This window comes from Dipodomys spectabilis, unplaced genomic scaffold (assembly GCF_019054845.1).
Source record: "Dipodomys spectabilis isolate Male_0828 unplaced genomic scaffold, ASM1905484v1 ptg000034l, whole genome shotgun sequence".
In the NCBI taxonomy this organism is placed as follows: domain Eukaryota; kingdom Metazoa; phylum Chordata; class Mammalia; order Rodentia; family Heteromyidae; genus Dipodomys; species Dipodomys spectabilis.
Genome location: NW_024870711.1, coordinates 9,567,119 through 9,590,972, shown reverse-complemented (window position 1 = coordinate 9,590,972; position 23,854 = coordinate 9,567,119). Strand labels below are relative to the sequence as shown.

Here is a 23,854-nt window from a genome sequence, read left to right as displayed (position 1 = left end):
CTTTTTCTGTGTATGTAGTACTGAGGAATTGAACCCAATGCTTCATGCATGCTAGGCAAGCAATCTACCACTAAGCCACATTCCCAGCCAGCAGGGGTCTCTCTCCTGCTTGAAAGGTTCAATGTACCCCCCTTCCCAGCCAAGAGAACATGATTTAATTGCATGCATGAAATGTAATGCATCTTTTTTTTTTTGGTCAGTCAAGGGGCTTGAACCCTGGAGCTCTTCAGAGCTTAATGTAAATGGACGTCTATAGCATGTGACCTTTGGGGTGTGGCCCTTTTGTTTGTCGGTCTTGGAGGCTGAACTCTGGGCCTGGGTGCTGTCCCTCAGCTCTTCAGCTCAAAGCTAGTACCATACCACTTGAGCCACAGTGCCACTTCCAGCTTTTTTTCTGTTTATGTCGTGCTGAGGAATTGAACCCAGGGCCTCATGCATGCAAGGCAAGCGCTCTACCACTGAGCCACCTTCCCAGCCCACATTTTTATTTCTTATAAAAAACTAGTTTAATTTCCCCAACTGTTTTTCGGGAGCACAGGTTTCAATTTTATTCACACCTGCAATGTTTTTCTCCATCTTCACTGGCACCTTTTATTTATCCTGACGGCCATGAAAGGTGAACAACTGGAGCCATACCCTTTTTTTTGCTTCCCTTATCTTTAGATAGGGTCTCCTTACCTTGCTTGAAGGGTTTCAGACTGAAATCCTCTTCCCTTCATCTCCAGTGCAGCTTGGATTACAAGTATGTGCTACCACCTCAACCCAAAAGTTCATTTTAATGAAATGCAGGGTTTTTTTTCTCTCTAATGGCAGTGGTTTTGGCATCAGGTCTCACACCTTGTCCTAAGTCTCAGAAATTGATTTCCCCCCCTATTTTTTTCCTCTGAAGGTTTTTTTTTTTTTTTAACCATTTTACATTTTTAATTCTGATCCAATTTCAGCTAACTTTTGTCTAAGACTTGAGCTCAAACTGATGTTTGCTTTCTTGCCTGTGGATATCCAATTTGTCCCATATAGTTGCCTTTCCCAAACAACACGTTTAAGCCTATTTGGGGTTCTGTATTGATCATTTCATCTATGCCTCTGCCAACATTACCGTCTTGATTACCACAGCAATAATTGAATAATTGAATAATTGCTGTTAGAATCCGTCTACCATCCCAGGGGATCACGCAGAGGCAGGCAGGCACAAGAGAAAGATTATTATAAGGTTTATTAGAGCAGCCATGTTTCCCCCAGGAGAGGAGCAATATGACATCTGCCCCTATCCAGGTAGGTAACTCGGGCTAGTGGCAAGGTCCAGGTCCGTGGGCAGGTAGGTCTGGGTGGAGAATGGGAGCAGCCAGCTACGTGGAGGGAACTCTAGGGCAGGGATAAGCTCAGGTCTGGGTGGAGCTGAGGTCCAGAGGTAGGGATAATGCTATCATTTACTACAGCTGTCATTGAATAGAGGTGTTCTTACTTTGCTCTGAATTTTCAGGATTATCTTAGGTATTCTAGAACTTGTACTCTTCTGTATAACTTTCAGAATAAGCTTGTCTATCCTGGGGTTTGAATTCAGGGCCTGGGCGCCGTCCCTCAAATTTTTGCTCAAGGCCAGCGCTCTATAACTTGACCCACAGCTTCACTCCCCGATGTTTGGAGGTTAATTGTTTTTTTTTTTTTGTTTTTTTTTTTTGGGGGGGGGGGGGAGGGTCCGGTCGTGGGGCCTGAACTCTGGGCCTGGGCTCTGTCCCTCAGCTCTTCAGCTCAAGGCTAGTGCTTTACCACTTGAGCCACAGAGTCACTTCCTGCTTTTTTCTTTTTTGCTTATGTGGTGCTGAGGAATCGAACCCAGGGACTCAGGCATGCAAGGCAAGCGCTCTACCACTGAGCCACCTTCCCAGCCCCTTTGGAGGTTAATTGGGAATGAGTCTAGTATGGCTGGCTTTGAGCTAGGATCCTCAGATCTCAGCCTCCTGAGTAGCAGTATTACAGGCGTGACTGACAAAGGTGTTTCTTTGTTTTGATGGGAATTGTATTAAACCAAAAGATGTACCTGGGGGGCAAGTAGACTCACGTTGGGCCTTCCAGTTCATGAAAGTGGGTGCTTCTCCCGTTCATTTTGTCCACATTTTGTGCCTTGATCCTGTTGTAGGTTTCTTCCATTTACTCCAGAACATTCATTTTTGTTGCAGAGATTATAAACCATACCGTTTCTCTGCTTCTACTTCTTTACCGTTAGGATGCAGAAGTGCAGTTGATTTGGGTATCTTTTCTTTCTATGCTATGACCTCGCCGGTCTTCCTAGTTCTGGTTGCTTCGGTTGGTTTGGGTTTTTGTCGATTTCCTACACGCACAGCCATCTCTTTTGCAGGGCTTCCTTTCTTCCTTTCCTTTAATTCCCTTCTCTGGTCTCTGGCAGTGGCTAGGACTTTGGGCCCTTGGTTGGTTTCATGAGCCTTGGCCACCTGGCCTTGCTCCTCAACTTACAGGTATTCATTCTTTCACTGGGAAGCAGACACGGCTGCAGGTTTTTACCAGAAAAACACCTTACCAAATCAGTTCCGTCTTTTGATCCCCACTCACCCCATCTTTATTAGGGGAGGGGGGCTTACGTGGGGGTTGGCCCCACGTCGCAGCAGTTACAGCGGACAGGGTGTCGTCGGTGCTTCCTGCTCGGGACCAGGGCCGGAGAGGGAGCCGGTCTGCGAGCTGGGCCGCGTGGGGGCGGCGTGGGCCGCCGCGCGCCCGCCGAGCCTCGCCGCGTGCCGGCCTCGGTTGGCCACGGGCGCGGCGCGGATCCCCAGCTCGGGGTGACAGCCGTCGCCGGGGCCAGACGTGGGCGGTGTCAGCTTCTGGCGGCAGCGCCCCGGAGAAGACAGCGCGGGGCCCGGAGCGAGGGGAGGGCCCGGCCGGCTGCTCGGCGCAGCTCCCCACCCCGGCGGCCCGGCCAGGCCGCGGAACCCGAAACCCAAGGGAGGAAGAAGGGAAGCCTGACGGGACGCCCCAGCCGCGCGGGTGCGGGGTGCGGGAGGCCGGGGCCCGGGCTTCACCCCCCCTCCCCCGCTCCCGGCCATCACTGCCCCCTCCCCGGGCGTGCCGAGCCCACACCTGCGCAGGTCGGCCCTGCCCGCCCTGGGGCCGCGGACGCCAGGGGCGTACGTACGTCGGTGCGTGCGTGCGTGGGGGGCGTGCGTGGAGGGAGGCCGGGCGCCACCGTGAGGGGCGTCTGACCGTGCACGCGGCCCGGGGCTGGGGCGCACGCCGGCGCGGGGCTCCCCTTCCCACGCTTCCTCCCGGGCTGTACCAAAGGCGCAGGGGGATGAGCGGAGCGTGCCACTGGCGGGCCCACCAGCGGCGACGGAGCCGCGTGGAGGGCGACTCCCTCTTCGCCTGACCCCTCCCTAGTCAGCCCCGCCCCGGGCGCCTCTCCTCCCCCTCCCGCCCATGTTGGCCCCGCCCCTTCCTGCTCAGCCCCGCCCCGGGCGTCTCTCCTTCCTCCACCCCGCTCGTGTTGACTCCGCCCCCCGCTCGTGTTGACTCCGCCCCTCCGTTCAGCCCCGCCCCGGGCGTCTCCTTCCTCTTCCCCGCCCGTGTTGACTCTGCCCCCCTCAGCCCCGCCCCGGGCGTCTCCTTTCCTCACCCCGCCTGCGTCCCTCCCGCCGCTGCCGCCGCCGCCCGCCGCCCGCCGCTCCCCGCCCGCCGCCCGCCGCAGGCCCCTCCTCCCCGCCCGCGCCCGCGGAGCGAGGCCCGAGCGCCCGGCCGGCCGCGAGCCCGCCGAGCCGGGGACGAGCGGCGCGGCCCATGCTGATCCCTGTCCTCCTCCCCCTCAGGCGGCGCTGGCGGCGGCCCCGGGACCCGCGGAAGCCGGCATGCTGGAGAAGCTGGAGTTCGACGAGGAAGGTGAGTGCGCGCCCGCCGCCGCATCCCGCCCGGACCCCGCTCGGACCCCGCCGCGGGCGGCGGGCGGCGGGGCCGCGGCTCGGGCCGGGCAGCGGCCGCCGGCGTGCGCCGGGGCGGGCGGCCCTTTTGTCCTCCGCACCCGGACTCGGCGGAGCGGGCTGTCCTGCAGCCCCGCCTGGGCGCCGGCGCGGCGCCCGCACCGGGACCCCGGCGCCCGCCGCGAGGCCCGCGGGTCCGCGCCGCGGGACGTGCCCGGCAGGGTGTGTCCCCGGTACTGGGGAAAGTTCAGCCCCCGGCGGCCCCGGAGCCCTGTCAGCGCCGCCGCGCGCTCCGCACTCGGCCCTTCTTCTGCCCCATTTTCTGCCGAGCCTCCTCACAGGTAGATAATAACCGGGTCGTGCTTGGAGGCCGGCGTGCGAGGCAGGAGCGAGCTCGGCCAGCATGCCTATTTAAGATGGAACCCGGCGAGCCAGCTCCAAGTGGAGCGCGAACTTTATGTAAGATGCGTGACAACTGGAGCCTTTCAAAGGCCTTCCTGCCGTCGGGTGTGCCACCCCCCCAGCGACTCACGTCTCTCCCTGCTTTCCCAAGCGGGTCGATGGCGTGGATAACGCGCCTGAGATGGGAGGGGCCTCGTGCCAACTTCGTGCCCCCTGTTCCCTGTGATTCCCGCGATTACTTAAATCAGCCTTGCCCGGCCAGCCCTTCCTCCCCTTCAGGCCTGTTCCCGTGGTCTTGTAAATGCTCTGCTGTGTCCCACACGTGTTGGCTGGAAGGTAACGCATCCATAGAAATTGCCATTCGAGGTCCTCTGTATTTATTAACAAATGATTCATTTCAGAATCTGCAGGGCTTAATTTACATTTCATCCTCCTGCAAGTTAAGCCAGTGATTTCATCAGAGCGCTTCCCAGGAAGGATACTGCAGGGCATGGCATGTCTTGGCCCTGGTCCTCCGTGTGTTCGGGGATGCTCTTTCTATTCAGACTTTGAATGGCTAAATCACAGATTAGGGTGAAGCCAGGAGACTGGCCAGCAATCACTTACAGAAGAGCCGTAGGATGTTTAAGGCTCAAAGCCAGGCAAAGATGGCTCATGCTTGCTTGTAAGCCTATCTACTCAGGAGATTGAGATCTGAGAATCTTCATTGAAAGCCAGCCCATTCAGAAAAGTTGGGGAGAGCCTCATTATCTCCAATTAACCAGCAAAAAGCCAGAAATGAGATTGTGTGGCTCAAATGGTAGAGCACCAGCCTTGAGTGGAAGAGCTAAGCAAGAATGTGAGTCCCAGAGTTCTTGCCCCCCAGTATTGGGGCACACATGGGCCCCCCCCCACAGAAATTTAAAAAGGACCCAAGTTCAGATTCAGATTTTACTTCCACATTTTCGTTGACTATCTGATCTTGGACAAGTGACTTTACCCTGTCTTTGCCATAGTTAGAAGACAGAGCTAATATCAGGCTGTTGGAAAGAGTAAATGCGTCCATCTGTAACCTTGTACTCAGTATAGGGTAAACACATAGTAAGCACTTTGTAAATATTATTTGTATTTAAGTGTCATTAGCCCTGTGCAAATGCACGGACTTCTTGAGGCTGGTATTAATCATAACACAGAGATTCTTCTCAGTGTTGGTTTGGTGGCTCCTCCCCCCCCCCAACCCGCACTGAGATTTATTTATTTAATTAGCATTTCTCAAAGTAGACACAGCCCCCCCCCCCCCCCCCCCCCGCATTGTTCCTGTCTGTGTAATGAATGTATTCAATCGAAACATCTAAGAAAGGGAATGTCTTTTCACCCATCTATTTTTATCTGTATTGCTGTCGTTGCTTAAAAGCTGTCGTTGCTTAAAAGCATGCCGAATCCCACAAATAACCCTGTCAAACATCGCGAGGTTTTTCAGGAGGCCGATGTTAAACCATGCCTTGGAAGCTGTGAGCCAGGCTGGAAGAGCAGTGGTGTTGGCGTGGTAGTCCAAAAAACACTTCATTGTTTCTTTGGAACTTCAAACTGCTAAATCATCTAAAAACATTTTTTTAGAAAAACTGAATATCAAGCAGAATCATGCATTTGCTTGAGGGGTGGTGGGAATTGATCCTAACAGTAAGACATTACACCTTTAAATGTCTCCCCAGCTAATGTGCTAGCAGCTTGCCTTTTTGGTGGCTACTAAGCAGACCCTCAGTTTTCACCTTCCTTTGTGTGTGCTGGTCCTGGCACTGGAACTTAAGGCCTCAGCTGCCACTTAGCGCTTTCTGCTAGAAGCCTGCACTTGAGCCATACAAAGCTCCACTTCCGGATTTTTGCTGATTAATTGGAAATAAGAGTCTTACGGACTTACTTTCCTTGCTGGGCTGGCTTTGACCTTCCATCCTCAGACCTCAGCCTTCTGAGTAGCAAGGATTACAGGCATGAGCACCTGGCTTACAGACTTTTTGTGTGTGTATGTGTGTGGGTCATGGGGCCTGAACTCTGAGCCTGGGCACCATCCCTGAGCTCTTCAGCTCAAGGCTAGCACTCTGCCATTTGAGCCACAGCGCCACGTCTGACTTTTTCTGCTTATGTGGTGTTGAGGAATTGAACCCAGGGCCTCATACATGCAAGTCAAGCACTCTGCCCCTTTCCCAGCCCTTACAGAGCATTTTTTAAGAGTCTGAGCCCAATTCTGTAGATCTAGAATGGGACTACATTGCTGCCAAACTCCATGCTACTGCTGGATCTCCAGCTTTTCTTTGAAGACCAAGGCTTCGGGTCACAGTTTGGCAAACTCAGCAAAGGGGCCAGTAGTAAATATTTGAGACTTGTGGGTGATAGGGTGTCGGCCTGTCATAACTACTGAGCTAGACTTTGCAGCAAGAAACCAGATATCGGCTAGAGGCTAAGCACAGTGGATGTGACTGTGCCCCAACAAGACTTTTATTCACAGAACAGTTCAAGTGCGCAGTCAGACAGAGGACTAGACCCCTGCTCCCTGCATCCCTCACTGTGTCTGCACCCTACCAATCTCATTATGGCTTCAGGTGCAACCTGAGGCCATTTTGTAAACACCTGCAAGTCTATTCCGTTGGTCTCCGTTGGTCTCTTCTTCCGCTGCCCACTGTTGAGCTGTGGTAGTAGGTGTTCAGTGGCACTGCCTGTAGCTACTTTATAATGAAGAGAACATTAAATAGCCCACTGTATAGAAAATGACCCATAGCGGTCACTTAATGCATTTGCTTTTTAAAGTTTTAAGTTATGGGCCCAGTCCCATCGTTTCCGTTTGTGGTTATCGGTATTAACCTTCTCAAACTTGCTTTTATTCCCTGAACCAAGCACTAAGTGTTGTGCAAGCACCCAATCCGCCTGTTTCATTCCTGATGACCGAGCCTGCTAGAGCTTGGCCGTGTCCAGCCGTTCTTCAGCCTTGTTTAGGACTCACACACCCACTCCTGGCTTTCCTTCTGCCATCCCAACTGTTGAAGGAGCCACAGCTGGATTTGGTTCATGGTGATGGTTTCTCTGGCTTCTGTTTTTGGTGGCTGAGTTTGAACTCAGGGCCTCATGCTTGCTAGCCAGGCCCTGCCTATTTAGGCTTCCCGTTGTGGTTAGGATGATAAGCATGTGTGCGCTTGCGCTCTCTCTCGTGCGCGCTCTCTTTCTCTCTCTCACGCGCGCGCGCACTCACACACACACAGAGTGCTCTTTTGAAAAGAGGGTGTCATGTACTTCTCTCAGGCTATCCTTGGATTGCAATCCTCCCAATCCCAGCCTTCCATGAGGTCAGGATTTTATTGGTGTGGGCTACAGGCACCTGCTTCTTGCCATCAGCCTCCCCACTGCTGTCACCTGCACCACTGTACCCCATTCCCTGCGTCATCCTCACTGCTGTTCTGCGAAGCATTTTCCAGACCTCATGTCCACTCACCGTGGCTACAGGAAGCTCAGCCAGCTGCGTTCACGGTCATCATAAATGGGGATGAGGCCACCTTATACGGGAGGAACGCATTACTTTTTAGCCCAGCGTCTCCAGCCTCAGGCCAGGTGTGTAACTGCGCCGCACTCTCCTGAAAAGGGACCAGGTCTCGGGGCTTCGCTTCTTGCTGTTCTAGCCCGGTTTTCTCTGCAGAGCCAGAGGCTGGCACCTGGTGATCTCTTGCTTCCCATTTGAGCTTGAAAATAGAACCCCAAAGCACATCACAGACACTCAAAAGGAGCAAGCAAAGGAAAACTGTTTTCTGCTGATCCTCTTGTTCTGCCCCCCACCCCCGGGCTGGAGGTGGGTGGTGGTGGTAAGGGAGGGTCTAAAGTGAGCGAAGGCGGCCATAGCTTCCAAGACATCCAGGAGGTTTGTGGTGCTCCGAAGGACCACAGAACACGAACAGACACAGTGGAGCTGTGGTAGTACTGTTCATGAGAGTGGAACAAGTAGAGAGGAAAGCTGTCTGAAAGGCTAGTAGGGAAGAGAAGAAAGTTGGCTTTTTGAAAGGCCTTTTGAGGGAGGAGTGGCATCACCTGGCTGCAGAGCTACGCAGGGGTGCTGACCCCTGAGTGCTGACCTCTGGTGGTAGAGGTTGCAGTGACAGCTTTGAGGTGGCAACAGGGTCTGCCTGGTCCTGTTGGTAATGCAGTTGCCTCACAAGCTCTGCCTCCGCCACTGAGTCTGTGTGCTCTTGTTTTGGCAAGTGTTTTGGACCTAGTGAATCTTGACTCCAGTACAACTCACAGTTGTATGAAATAGCAGTAGTTAAATTTGTCCTGTCAGCTGGGCACTGGTGCCTCACCGCTGTAATCCTAGCTACTCAGGATGCTGAGATCTGAGGATCGCAGTTCAAAGCCAGCTCAAGCAGGAAAGCCCATGAGACTTTTGTTTTTGTTTTTGTCGGTTGTGGGGCTTGAACTCTGGGCCTGGACACTGTCCCTCAGCTCTTCAGCTCAAGGCGAGCACTCTACCACTTGAGCCACAGCGCCACTTTATGGAGATAACGGTGGTTTATTGGAGATAAGCGTTTCACGGACTTTCCTGGCCAGGCTGGATTTGAACCGTGAACCTCTGATTTCAGCCTTCTGGGAGCTAGGATTACAGCTGTGAGCCACTGGCACCCGACTTGGCTCATGCTTTTTATCCCAGCTACTCAAGAGACAGATCTGAGGATTGCAGTTCAAAGCCACCCCAGGCAAGGAAGTCTTTGAGGCTTTTGTCTCCAATTAACCAGCAAAAGGCCAGACCCAGAGTGATGGCTCAAGTGGTAGAATGCCAACCTTGTGCAAAAAATGCTCAGGAGTGCTGTGAAGGTGGCTCAGTGGTAGAGTGCTTGCCTAGCATGCATAAGGCCCTGGGTTCAATTCCTCAGCATCACATAAGCAGAAAAAGCCACAGGTGGTGCTGTGGCTCAAGTGGTAGAGTGCGCTAGCCTTGAGCTGAAGAGCTGAGGGACAGCGCCCAGGCCCAGAGTTTAAGCCCCATGACCGACAAAAAAAAAAATGCCCAGGAACCCAGGCCCCAGTGTTGGAATCTCTGTTGCCAGTGTAGGGGTGTAGAGAGGCAGTGGGTGTTTAAGGCATGGGGCCTGGTGCAATATGATTAGGTCTTTTGTGGACATAGTTTAATGGGAGGGGATTAGTTCTCTCTAGAGCCAGCTGTTGAGAGTCTGGCCTTTTCCCACCTTCCTCTGGCATCTCCATGACACCCCATCCTTCCCCACCCCACCCCCCATGTTCTGCTCTGCCGTGTCGTGGCGCAGTCAAGAGTATTGCTCTCAGCCTGGGCATCAGGCTGTGCGCAATGTCTAGCCTTTGGAATCATGAGCCACAGAAACCTCTTTTCTTTAACTATTACCTAGTACCAGAGATCTTGTTGAAGCAACACAGAGCAGAGACTAACAGGAGAATGTTTTAGTACCTGACAGAGAAAGCTGGAAAGGAAAGGCCTGGCTGATGAAGAGGAAGGAGCTGGGGTCTCTGAAAGTGAGATTTCTCACCAGGCTTGACACATACCCAGAAGAACCACTGCTGGTCCTCAAGAAACACGGCAGTCACTCTGGGCCCGCTGAGCTTGCTTCTCCATGCTAGGCCTTCCCTGCTTCTTAGCAGGCATGTTGAAAACGGCCTCTGGCCCCATCACCCGTGGCCCAATTCTGACCCATCAGCTTGCTGACCAGAGTCCCAGGCCCCCGCGTCACCCAATGCAACTCGTAAAGAGGGAAAGCTGTTAAAGGTACGAAGCATTTGACATGTGCTGGGAAACGTGGGAGGATTTTTATATTCATTTTCTCCATGATTATAATAATAGCTGCCATCTTGCGGCATGGTTGTAAGCCACGCACCATGTACCTCGTCCAAGGCGGCGGAAAGGTGGTTCCTGACCTGTGCCACCTGCTCAGAGCCAGGATGAAATAATCTTCCCTTCAAGCCCCCACGGGTCACCTTCTCGTTCTTTTGTTTGTTTGAACTCAGGGCCTCTTGCTTGCTTGGCTTGCTCATTTGGTTTGTTTGCTTTCTCTCACTGCGGGTGCTCAACCACTTAAACCAAGCCTTTAGTCCTGCCTAGCCAGGCCTCTGTTCTACAGCTCGGGCTGTCAGTGCTCTGCTTTAGTTTCCTCCCCCTCCCTGCCTTTTCCTCTCTCTGCCAGCCTAGATCAGTAATTGGCACCCCGCCACCAACGTCAGAAGAATGATGCTTCATCCGCTGGCACGCACCCATACCTGCTCACAAGTGTTTACCCTGTGTTCCCCATCTTTGTTGAACCATCACAGTAGTTGGTCTCTCCAGACCCCTGCTGCCCCTCCAGTCTGTGTTGAGTGCCCAAATTAGAAATGGGAGTGATCATGCCATCTTTTTGTCTACAAACCTTTTTGCAGTCTCCCTTTGCCTAAAGCCCAGGGTCCAGATTGCTTAGCAGGGTCTCTGGTGGCCCTGCTGCTGCCTCCCTGCCCCTGCCCTGCCCATATCTTTCTCCTTGGGCCCCTGCCTCTTGCCCCAGGCATTTTCCCTCCAATTCTTCTGGCTTGCTTTGTTTTTCTGGCAGTACTGGGATTTGAAGTCAGGACCTTATACTTCCTAGGTAGGTGTTCTACCTCTTAATCTAATCTATACTCTCAGCCCTTTGTGTTATGCTTGCTTCTGAGATAGGGCCTCCCTCACTTTTTGCTTAGGCCACCCTGGGCTAGAGTCCCTGATTTATGCTTCCCATGTAGCTGGGATGGCAGGTGCTTACCACCACACCCTGATTTTACTGTTGAGATAAGGGATCACAGACTTTTGGGCCTGGATTGACATCCAACTTTGATCTGCCCAGTCTCAGCCTTATGCAGAAGTAGGGATAAGTGGTGTCACCATGTCCAACTATTGGTTAAAATGAGGTCTCATTAACTCCTGCCCTCCCTCCCCCAGCTGGCCTCATCTCACTATCCTCCTGATTTCTGCCTCCTGAATAACTAGGATTATCTTCTGGCCTTCTTTCACATTGTCCAGCTACTTGCTCCTTGCAGGCCCTCGGGACTTGCCATGCGCTGTTCCTTTCCCCTAGGTGTTCTTCCTGTCCACTTGGCCCCCTGCTCCTCCAACAGTAAGCTCTTCTGGACTTTACTTCCCATCATAGGATCCCTCCCAGTCAGTGAGTGCTGAGAAGAAGAAACGGGTTTCTTTATAGTCCATTACCAAGCTCTAGGATGGGAGAGACTGGAAATTTAGGCCTGGCCAGGCCCTGTGTAAGCATATGGAAATGAATGGTGAACCAAGGAAAGGGCAGCTGAAGACGGCACTGGTCACAGAGGTGAGGAGTTGCACGCCGCCATGTGACAGGACCTACTATGTCCGGTGGTCAGACCACTGGAAGGAAGGTGGCTGGAGCAGGTAGGGCATGCTGTGTGCAGCCTGAGCCTGGGTCTCAGGGAGCAGAGCATCTTGAGGATCTTGCTTTTGTGGCAGCAAGCTCTGTTGGACTAGCCTCAGGAGAAAGGAGCATCATTTAGCCCAGAGAGTAAAAGAAAAGAGCTAATTCTGGAACCTTCTGGCTGAATTGGAGTCGCTTTTGAATCTGTAATGAGCTGATTTCTTCTGCCCCGCTTTGAGCTCTTTTCTGTGGATTAGAATGGGTGTCCCAGCACGGAGGTCCCACGCGTTGTGCTGGCTGATTCCTGTTCCCCTCTGGGAAGGTGCATGAGGAAGGTGAGCTAGTCGCACTCATTGAGTAGATTCTGTGACGTGTTCTTTGAAGCTGAGAACCTTACCAGTCATCATGATGTCAAGACACACACAGCACCGCAGCCCCTTAGCCTTGACTGTCGTAGCTTGGAGGCGGGTCCGTGTGGTATGGCTCCCTTTTAAACGCATATGTAATTACCAGCACAGATCGGAGTCCCTCTCCTGTTTAACAGCACCCAGACCTTGAGCAATGATTTTGGGCTTTGGACTCTTCCTGTGTGACTTGCAAATACCACTGGCATCTAACTTCTACCAAACAGGAGCGTGCATTGCTCTGGTGCCTGTGGGGCTGCAGGCCGCAGTCCTTTCCTTCCAGAAAGGCCCTGGAAGGGATAAGGAACATAACTAAGCTCAGCTCTCTGAGCCGGGCCCCCACTGGTGTTCCCTCCTGCCGCAGCCGTTCCCCTCGCCCAGGCAGCCAGCGGGCATCTCCTCACGCCCCAGCTGGCAGCTTCGGGGTGGTGTTCGAGCCTGCCTCCATTCCTTTACGGGAGGGATGATGTTACCCCCACTTCACAGACGAAGAAATTCAGGCTCCAGAGAACAGCCCTATTGTGAGATACAAACCTGCGCTCCTCTCCCAACTCCTACCGTGACAAAAGTCTGTGTGCTCAGGACCGCTGGCTGGTGGCCCCGACGAAACTTGGGGTTCAGGTACTTGCCAGAAGCACCAAGTCAGAGGCCGAGGGTTTAGACTTTAGACCTACCCCAGGTCTCTGAGGAGGAGAGTGGCTGAAGGTCCAGTTGTTCATCAGTGGTCAGTGATTTAATCAGTCACACATATGTAATGAAGCTTCCAGAAAAAAAACAAAAACCACTGGGTCACTTGGCTCCATGAGCCTCCACTCCTTGCCGCCCAGGGATCTGTGGTGATAAATCCTTAAGCCCTTCCCTGGGTTCTGTGAGCCACTCGAGCAAATTGTGGAAGAGGGTCACGAGAACCCCTGTTTATAGCAGTCACTGTGGATTCCCAGAGGCCTGGACTTCCAGCGGTGTCAGGAGTGGGGGACAGACTTGAAGCCTGAAGCCACCCCAGGTAGATGGTCAGAACTGAACTGAATTAGTGGACCGCCCACGGATGTTAGCCACAGGCAGACCCAGAGTCCACACTCAGCGTGGAGGCGCAGCTCCCCGGCCTTTGGTCCGGGAGGTGCTGTGTGCTGTTCGTGAAGTGTTTGTTTCCTCCCTCACTGAAGGATTCATTTGCTTGAGGTGACAGTGAAGGTGCCACAGTTGTGGTCCACGTCCTGTCTCTGTGCACTTCTGCTGCTTTGTCTCCCTGTGAACTTGGAATCCTTGACGAGTTCCCAAGGGAGCAGACTGGCTTGCTGCCTCTCAGGCATGTGAGCCATTAAAGGTGTCACCATCCGTGCCCTATTGCAATGACTGTCCTGCGTGTGTGGGTGTGCGCGCGCGCGCGCACGCGCGTGTGGGTGTGTGCGTGCGTGCGAGTGTGCTTGTATGTGAGTGTGTGTGTGCACGTGCATGCTGGTACTGAGGCTTGAACTCAAAGTGTGCATGCGTACTGTATTACAGCTCAAACTCAAGAGCCTCATGCTTAGTTTTTCCACTCAAGGCTGGCACTCTTCCATTTGAGCCACACCTCCACTTCAAGCTTTTTGCTGGCTAATTGGAGAGAAGAGTCTCTGGGATTTGTCTGCCGGAGCTGGCTCTGAATTGTGATCTCAGATCTCAGCCTCCCGTGAGCCACTGGCACATGGCTCTATGTTTGAATTTAAAATAGTAATTCTTCAAGTGCTTTCACATATGTAAGAACAACAGCATGCCACATTAAGAGACGGCAGAGAACCCACAGCAGGAAGATTCAGCGCTTTGTTTAAGCCCTAGAGAGTGGTCATGTTGAACTCATTACAGTTGCTTTTCTTAGGTGTCAAACTGTAGAGGCATGTTTTGTTTTTTTTGGTGCCACCCCTAGGCTTGAACTCAGGGCCTAGGCACCATCCTAGGTGCTTTTGTGCTCAAGGCTAGTGCTCTACTACTTGAGCCACAGCTCCACTTCCAGCTTTTTTGGTGTTTAGAGACAAGGAAGAGTTTTACGGATTTTTCTGCCAAGGCTGTCTTCAAACCAAAACCCTCAGAGCTCAGCCTCCTGAATAGCTAAGATTACAGGTGTGAGCCACCAGCACCTAGCTTTGCAGAATGCTTTTTTTTTTTTAATTAATTAATTAATTTATTTATTTTTTGGCTGGTCATGGGGCCTGAACTCTGGGTCTGGGCACTGTCCCTCAGCTCTTCAGCTCAAGGCTAGTGCTCTACCACTGGAGCCACTGCGCCACTTCCGGCTTTTTCTGTTTATGTGGTGCTGAGGAATCGAACCCAGGGCCTCATGCTTGCAAGGCATGTACTCTACCGCTGAGCTATCTTCCCAGACCCATGCAGAATGCTTTTTGTAAGTAGTGTCTTGAGTTGATCTGCCACCCTCAAATGGCTTGCTAACTATATTCATTCATCTCTCTTCCCTCCTGAAATCTGCTGAAATGACAAAAGCCAATTAAACCAAACATAAAAGTAGTTGTACTCAGCAAAAAATGAAGTTTAGTCCTCAGAGAAGGCAATAGTATAGATAAACCTCTGTCAAGTCTGTTCAAGAACAAATGGAGGGCTGGGAAGGTGGCTTAGTGGTAGAGTGCTTGCCTAGCATGCATGAAGCCCTGGGTTCAATTCCTCAGCACCACATACACAGAAAAACCCAGAAGTGGCACTGTGTCTCAAGTGGTAGAGGGCTAGCCTTGAGCAAAAGAAGCTCAGGAACAGTGCCCAGTCCCTGACTTCAAGCCCCAGGACTGGCAAAAAAAAAAAAAAAAAATTGAGAAGGTCAGATGCTGTGGTCCACATGTGTAATGCTAGCTTCTTAGAGAGTCATGAGTCAAGGTCAGCCAAGGCAAGAAATTCACAAAAAACAAACATAACAACCAGTGAAAAGCTGGGCTCCCTGGTAGAAGTCTGCCATCTTAGCTGCAGGGAAAAAGCATAAATAGGAGGATCACAGACCAGGCAGACCTGGCAAAAAGTAAGACCCTATTTCAAAAGTAACCAAAACATTAAGGGCTAGTGGTTCAGCTCAAGTGGTAGAGTAAACACTTTCCCTGAGCAAACACAAAACACTGAGTTCATACTCTAAAACTTACATACACACACACACATACACACACACACACACACACACACACACACACACACACACACACAATAACAAAGGAAGAAGAAGAGGAGGAGGAGGAAGCGGGGCTGGGGGGGGGGAATAATAAGCAAAACTTCTATTTTTTATTTTTATTTTTTGGGTCCGGTCGTGGGGCCTGAACTCTGGGCCTGGGCGCTGTCCCTCAGCTCTTCAGCTCAAGGCTAGTGCTCTACCACTTGAGCCACAGCGCCACTTCTGCCTTTTTTCTTTTTGCTTATGTGGTGTTGAGGAATCGAACCCAGGGCCTCGTGCATGCAAGGCAAGCACTCTACCATTGAGCCACCTTCCCAGCCCAATAAGCAAAACTTCTAAGCATCAAAATTAGAGGCTTCTTGACTGTCGTCAGATTTTTAAAAAATAATACTGCAAGAAAAATATACCCAAGGCTATATCAGTAAGTGTTTGAACTTTTACTTCTTGAGCAAATATTACTGCTGTGTACTTCTCTGGTTTAATCACCATGGGAAAAAAAATTCTAATGGTTGAGTTGTGCCCTTTGAACAGAATTATCTATGTAGATATGAATTGCATATTAATAAAACTTTTTAAGAGTAATTAGAAGGTCTCAGTTTCTCTAAAAAAGAGGCCTAGTAGCCTATTTGCGAATGAACTCCATGAATTCAGATAGTCAGCAATTAATGTCCTTGTTGGTGAAGTGATTTTGGGGATAGACAGAATGGGTATTCTAAAGCTGGCTTGATTCTGACATCAGTAGCAGAGAAAGGTGGCACACAGATCAAAATCAGTCAGTCATACATGTAAAAATACGGGCAAATCCATAAACAGACATGAGCCACATACCACATTGGAAGCCTAATGTATTGTAATCAAGCAAGGTTTATCCTGAGAGGTGAGAATCTGGAAGTGTGAGAAGACCTGCTTAGCATCTCAGTAGATACTGAAATAGCCATTACTAAAATTATGCCAGTGTCCCTTTCTAAAGACCCGGAGTGAAGTAGGGACAGAGGGAAATTCTTGGAGCTGGGAGCATGGCGCAGTGGCATAGCACCAGCCTGCTAAGCACCATACTCAGTCCCTCCCCAGCCACAGGGCAATGAGAGGAATCCGACAGCCACAGTCAAGCACAGAGAGGTTTGTGGGACCACAGAGAAAGATCACAGCACACGGGGCCCCAAGAAATAGCGGCTTCCCCCACACCAGTGGTCTAAATAGGGAATGTGCATCTAAGGGGACAAGGTGAGGGCACATGGGCACCTGGAAGCTGGCACTGGAGTAGAGGCGTGGGTGACCAGCCACCCTCAGCCAACATCCTGACCTCCTTCCCAAGCTCCAGGCACTGCTTCTCTGCCCCTCCTCTGCCTTGGAGACTTAAACAAAGCACGTGAGGCCCACTGATGATCCAAGTATATCATACATACGCGTGAGAACCCACAAAAACAGTTTAAAAGCAACATGGAGGAGGGAAGGGGCTTGGGAAAGAGTAATGTAAGTAGATGACTTTGATCAAAGTACACGATATGAATGTTTAAATGTAGGACATCAGCTCAATCACGATACTGATGGCTTGCTGCTCTCTGCCCTCCTGGGAGCCGGTGTTGGAGCAGGTCAGTGAGGCAGGATTAGTTCCAAGATGGCTGGCGCAGGCCTGCGACTCCAGGCTTGGCAAATAGCTCAGTAGCCACCACGTGTCTTCTACTTTTGTGGGGAGGTCAAGCCTATGTGAAAAGCAGGGTGAAACCATAAGCACTGGATGAACATAGAACAGAGCACTGGGCCAGGCTCTGCCTCCTATATGGTCTCCGCTTCACTCACTGCCTACCCAGGCCTCCAGTGTGGAGAGGCTATGATGGTCATGTGAGGAGCGCATTAGTGGGTGGTAGCAATCTTTCTGCGCAAGGCCTCCTGAAGTCCATTTCCAAGCTATTCTCTCATGGGCCAGCCTGCATAGCTTGGGCAAAACTTACTAAGTGTTAGGTTTTTAAAAAGAGGTAGCCGAGTAAGAACAGCACCAGCACGCACATGGTATTCAGGTAAGGGGTAGGTTTATTCAGTAGACCTGCTGGGACCAGGCAAGGTTGGCACTCCACGTGGCTGGGAAAGAGAGAGAGCTGGTAAAGAGAGAGAAAAGAGCTAGAAAAGAGCAGAGAGAGCTAGACTAGAACAGAGAGAGCAGAGGTAAGAACAGAGAGAGAGAGCTTGGGCCTGCCCTAGGCCTTATCTAGGGTATGGGTGAGGAAAGGTGTGGCCACATCAGATTCAGATGTGACCTCAGCGGATGCAGATGTGACCTCTTCCAGGTGTTCCAGTTGCCTAGGTAATGCAGGTGCTGGGTGGAGACTTTACTGTGAGGAGGGTGGAGTCTGCTTGCCATCCAGGAGTGGACCTTACACTTGCCACTTCCCCGTGTTACTCTTTAGCAGCTTCTTGAATAAGAGTACTGGGTTACTCACTAGTTAAAGGGTGGTAAGGGAACCTCACCCACAGCAAGTGTCTTCCTCTGTGGGCCAGTTCCTTAAGTGTCATCCATGCTCCCTAATTATGCCTCTATGGTAATGTGCAAAGTAACAAAAGCAAGAGCAGAACGCTGGTAATAGCTGACCCCGGCGCCTTTGGATGTGCAGAATCTTCACTTCCTGCTTTCTCAGGAATTTTAACATGCATTCCAAACAGCCAATTGTTCAATGCTTTGGGTTTCTTTTCTTTTCTGTATTTAACTCCAAATTACACTAATTTTCTCTGCATTGTAGTGCCTTTCTTTCTCTAAGTACAATTTGAGCCTTTGCCATAATGAAAATAGTACCGATAGCATATAATCAGAAAATTTATACTCACTGTGGAAAAGACATATAAGAAGGGAAGGACACTTTGTTTTGCTTTAGTCACTTAAAATGCTAATACTTTCTTTGTTATTGATGTTATTTCATTATATCAGTAACAATCTGTCCCTGTTCCAAATCAACAAGCATAATAATTCGTTCTATGTACTTAATATTTGACTTCACTGGGTCAGGTTTTCCATTGTATTAAAAAAAATGCAGTAGATCCTCCTCCAGAGCTCTGTGTGAGCTGAGGAGCCATCAGACAGCTTCCCATCCCACCTGGCGGACCTGGCCGTGCCTTCACAACCATCCATGGCTGTGTGAAGAGACCAGGCTGGGGGCAGCATGGGATCCTGGTAAGATCCTGGGACAAAAAAAAAAAAAAAAAAAAGGACATTGAGGGGAAACTAAGGAAATTGGGATAATGTGAGGACTTTGGTTAATAATTTCTTCATTATTCCTTTATGGGTTCATTAGCTGTAAGCAGTGTACCGTACGCTGTAGATATTAATGGAGGGAGCGAGGAGCGGGCTCATGTGACAAGGAGGCTGAGTCTGCACAGAAGGAGCCTGGCTCCGCACCTCCTTGTGATGGGGAAGCACAGAGATCCACGGGGATCGCTCCCCACAGGCAGGCTGAGTCAGGACTGAGTCAGGACTGCAGCCTGAGCAGTTCTGGAGGACCTGGCCGAGAGTCACAGTCCTGGCGGACTCAAAGGCTGTCCAGAACCTAGAATGAGCTGCACCACCCACACAGAGCGCAGGTGCCGGATGGCTGAGCACAGCTTCCCAGCAACCCTAGCAGAACTGCGTGATAACCCGGAGTAGAAAATGGATGCCCAGTCAGGCGCCTGTGACTCACACCTGTCATCCTAACTACTCAGGAGGCTGAGATCTGAGGATCACAGTTCAAAGCCACCCTAGGCAGGAAAGTCTATGTAATTCTTATCTCTAATTAATCACAGAAAAGGCTAGAAATAGTGTTGTGGCTCAAGTGGGAGAGCACTAGCCTTGAGCAAAAGATCTCAGGGACAGTGCCTGAGCCCAGAATCAAGCCCCAGGACCAATCAAAACAAAAGCAAAACCAACAACGGATGCCCATGCATCCCAGCTGATACGAGTAAATGCTAGGTGAATCAACACTCCTGGAGAGAATCATTCCAGTGATTCACATAGATGCTCAGCCCTGCAGGCGGTAGAGCCTCCCTCTTTCCCGGGAGTGGACTCCAGTAGTCTTACTTCCAAAAAGACTGCAGCCTGACAACATGAGGAGTCATGTTGGCAGTATGTACCCCTGATGTGAGGAAGGGAAACCATCATACACACACACATTGCTCCAGAACCTTCATCAGAGAGAAGGAAGCTCCAGCTGCTGTCGGAGGCCGAGGCGCTTAAGCAGGTATGATGACCAGTGGGCTACCACGGGTGGTCCCGGTGAGAAGGGTCGAAGGAGAACTAAGGAGATCCTGATGTAACCATTCAACAAGTCCAAGTCAGAAATCCCTAGCTGCCCTGTCAGCACACCAAATAGGTTACTAGGAACTTTAGGACAGCTAAACAAACTCAGCCTTTATGTCTGGCAAGAGAATAATTGAGGTATGGCATGGGCGGGCCTTGAAGAAGATGGCGCCTCAGCCTGTCTCTGCCATCTTGGGCCATCTTCGGCCATCTTCCTCTGTCTTCCTTATTACAGAGCCTGGCCTTGGGCAAAATAGTGAGAACTGGATGGCTTTTGGATTGGTGGGCCTCCTTTCTGTTTCTGGTAAGGTTGTAACACCAGAGATTGACTGTCACGTCCTTCTTTCCTCATTCTCTATCATTTCATTGTCAATCGGGTTTTAGTTTCTTAGCCTGTCTTGCCATCTGCAAGTTCTAGAGGCGGAAATTCCCTGATTGGCTGCTTTTCTAATAACTGGGATTATTCACAGACAGGAGCTTCCATGAATAGTATTGTATCTGTGTTGCTTTGTTATTTGTGATAACTCTGCCATGGTAACGGATGGTTAACTGGACTGTCCACTAGATTAAATGAGCAGCACACCTCTGGGTGGGTCTGCCAGGACTTTTCTAGAGAGGATTAACTATGAGGAGACTATCCCTGAAAGTCGGTGGTACATCCCCTGGATGGGGTGCCTCCGATGGAACAGAAAGGCAAAGAGGCACAAGCATAGCCTTTTGTCCTCCTCGCCTCCCCCACCCCCCTACCCCCAGCCTCATTTCTGCCTGCCTTGAATAGCTCTGCCCCAGTACCCCTTTCCACCCCACTGACAGGCAGCAGCTAGCCATGAGATGGGGAAACACAAAGGAAACTTGAAGGAGGCATGGGGGTCACAGGGTCTCCAAGAACAGCTTTGTCATTAAGCTTGTCTCCCCTCGTGTGTGGCCCACCGAGGTCATGCAGTGACAGTAGATCGGGCTTTTGTGAACTCTACCACCTAAGGATTCAGAGCCTCCTTTCTATTCAACCTGGGTCAACTAACAGCTCCTAAGACCGCAGATCTTCAACCTACATACCCTGGCCAGTAAGCCAGGCCCTGGAGATGAAAGGTAATTCAGTAAACTCCCACTCTTGGGTGGTCCTAGCCCTTCACACTTCAGTGAAACTTAAGGCTGAGAATGTGGCTTAGTGGGAGAGTGCTTGCCTAGCATGCACTGGGTTCGATTCCTCAGTACCACATAAACAGAAAAGGCTGGAAGTGGCGCTGTGGCTCTAGTGGTAGAGTACTAGCCCTCCCTAAACAAAAGAAGCTCAGGGACAGTGTGCAGGCCCTGAATTCAAGTCCCAGGACTGCCCCCCCCCCCCCAAAAAAAAAAAAAAAACGCGTGGTTCACGCCTGTAATTGTAGCTTCTCAGGAGGCTGAGATGTGAGGATCACAGTTCAAAGCCAGCCTGGACAGGAACATCCCTGAGACTCTTTATCTCCAATAAACCACTCAGAAAACCAGAAGCAGTGCTGTGGCTCAAGTGGTAGAACACTTGCCTTGAGCTGAAGAGCTGAGGGACAGTGCCTAAGCCCAGAGTTTAAGCCCTACCACCGACCAAAAAAAAAAAAAAAAAAAAAGCATGGATAAAGTTAAAACCAAGGGAAATGTGGTTGCTGAAGAGTTGCAGGCGCCAGGCGCCGGTGGCTCATGCCTATCATTCTAGCTACTCAGGAGGCTGAGATCTGAGGATCACGGTTCAGAGCCAATCCGGGCAGCAAAGTCAGTGAGACTCTTATCTCCAATAAACCACTAGAAAACTGGAAGTGGCGCTGTAGCTCAAGCAGTAGAGTGCTCGCCTTCAGCTGTAACAGCTGAGGGACAGCGCCCAAGCCCAGAGTTCAAGCCCCACGACCGACCAAAAAAAAAGAGAGATGCAGGCCATTACAAAGAAGCCACACATAGCAAGATGCCTGGAGCACTTGTCTGGAATTGCTTGGACCACATCTATCTCAAGAGGAAAGACTCTGCCTTCAGAAGAGAACTCTTGGGCATCCTGTTGCCCTGAACCACCCAGGGAAGTCTTTCCCCATATCATACCTAGCCATTCAGGCACAACCGTGGTCCAAGGAGGCCTGGCTTCCACCGGAACCAATGGTCGAACTTAGTGGCATCTATGCAATGCTGGTTTTGCAGGCATTCAGAATTGCAAGTCCTTCTGCCCAGATCACAGAGGAAGGCCTGGGACACCTGACTGTGTATCAAGGTCAGAGTCCCTGCAGGCAGCCTCTGAGAGGAGATGTCTCTGAGATTGAAACTGAAGATTCGGTGGAGATGCCAGGGGCATGCAGCATCTGCCAAGGAAAGCTGCAGCCAGTGAGGACAGCCGGGAGAGTCAGGTTTGCAGCCAGTGAAGACGGCCGGGGAGGTCAGCCAGGTTTGCACGCAGCAAGGCCCAAGGGGCGGGGCTACCCCACTGGTTGGATCTTGGTCACAACCCCATGTTCCTGATGCCCCACATGGTTTACTGTTTGCCCTGCTGTGTTTGGGCCTTTGTTCAGTCCCATGCCTCCTTTCTATGCCTCTATTCCTCCCCTCTGTGCCATTGTATATTGATTGGAAGTATGAAACTTGCTATTTAAATTTTACAAGTGCTGTTCACAATAGCCAAGATATGGAAACAACCCAGATGCCCCACGACAGATCCAGAAATTGTACCTATATACAATGGAATGTTACGAAACCATTAGAAAGGACAAAATAATGGTATTCACAGGGAAATGGATAGAACTTAGAACAAATCATATTGAGTGAGGTAAGCCAAGAGCAGAGAGACAAACAGCACATGGTCTCCCTGATATGTGGTTGTTAAATCCAAAATGCAAGGAGATATGACAAAGTAAACCGGACTCGAGAAACAAAGAACATCTACTTAATTTGTCATATAATTTCTAAATGACTCCATGTTCTTGACCTCATATATGGTGTGTGTATGTATATGTATGTATATGTGTGTGTGTGTGTGTGTGTGTGTGTGTGTGTGTGTGTGTGTGTGTGTGTGTGTGTGTGTATATATATGCACATCTGAGGGAAGGTAGGAGGAGGGCACAGAATCAGAGGGAAATGGGGATAATAAACAACAGAGGGGCCCATCATCCACACTGGACATGGATGAAAATGAACTAAGCAACTCCAGGGCAGCGATGGGAGGGAGGGAGTGAACGGGAAAGAGGGAACAGCTGACACTGAGCAAAAGGAAAGAAATGTACATATCACCCATGTGGAAGAAATAATTGTATTGTCAAAGCTTAACAAATTTTATAATCCATGATAATGACAGTTTGCCTTGTGAAGGTTAAAGTGTGTTTGTGACTTTAAGTATCACTATCCCACAATACTGTGAAATTTGTAAGATTTATGTAATCACTTAATCTCAATAAAAATTATTAAAAAATTTACAAGTGCTTACAAAAAGAGGACTTTAAACTTGGACTTCTGGTCAATGCTGGCAATGTTAAACTTTGGAGAGTCTTGGAGCTGGATTGGGTATGTTTTGCACTTTGAAATGGATACAGCCTTTGGGGTGTTGAGGAGTATATTAGGGATTAAAGGGATGTATTTGAGTGTTAAGTAGACTGGAAGATTCTGGTGGTTAATCTCAGTGATCAGTTTGATTCAATTAAGACATGCTTGCCAGGAGATGAGTAAATCTCTGTCTTGCCATGGGCCCAGAAACATAGGCCCAGCCTGCCATGGGCCAAAACCTCCACACTGCGCCGAGAGAAGGCCTGATGCTGTAAGTTGTTTCCTCAGGGATTTTGTCATAGTGATAAAAAGTCTAGGGGCTGGGAAGGTGGCTCAAGTGGTAGAGTGCAAGTCTTGAGTTGAAGAGCTGAGGAACAGTGCCCAGGCCCAGAGTTCAAGCCCCACAACCAGCCAAAAAAAAAAAGTCTAGACCAGTAAATTAAGCAAGTTCAATCTAAGGGAAAGCTAGCATGTGGTATATAGGGCCTATTTTATCTTCGCAATTTTTCTGTAAGTCATAGTACAATGTTTCTTTAAATATTTTTAAGGCAAGAGAGGAATTAAGATGTGGTATGCTTTAAAATATATCTAACACAAGACTAACTAATTTTGTGAAAATGTACATATTCCTACTTTGTAGTATTTAAATTTTTTATCTCAGATATTCTTAGAGTAGAAAGGACACCCATAATATGGGATATCTTTGACAAGGAGAAAATGGCTTGTGAAGTGGTTTTTTTTGGTTTCTGTTTTTGTTTTCCCTTTCTGTGAGATAGGCTGTTGCATTTTCCCATGGTTAGATTTCCTCTTGGTTTCATTCATTGGAATGAATGGAATATAGGTGAATGGAATATAGGCAGTAT

General features: G+C 50.4%; 1 protein-coding gene across 6 annotated transcripts in view; it reads left to right on the top strand.

The window, feature by feature from the left end:
* The window catches only part of Prkag2 (protein kinase AMP-activated non-catalytic subunit gamma 2), a 213,147-nt gene that overhangs the window by 156,902 nt on the left and 32,391 nt on the right, over positions 1-23,854 (top strand). For 3 of the 6 annotated variants that reach the window (XM_042677170.1, XM_042677169.1, XM_042677171.1), the window contains one exon: positions 3,816-3,885. The exons of 2 other annotated variants lie outside the window; for them this stretch is intronic. In XM_042677170.1, the coding sequence (XP_042533104.1) occupies positions 3,816-3,885 (70 nt within the window). Of the gene's footprint in view, positions 1-3,738; positions 3,886-23,854 lie in introns of those variants that run through there. One more of the 6 variants, XM_042677173.1, reaches the window with a different exon arrangement.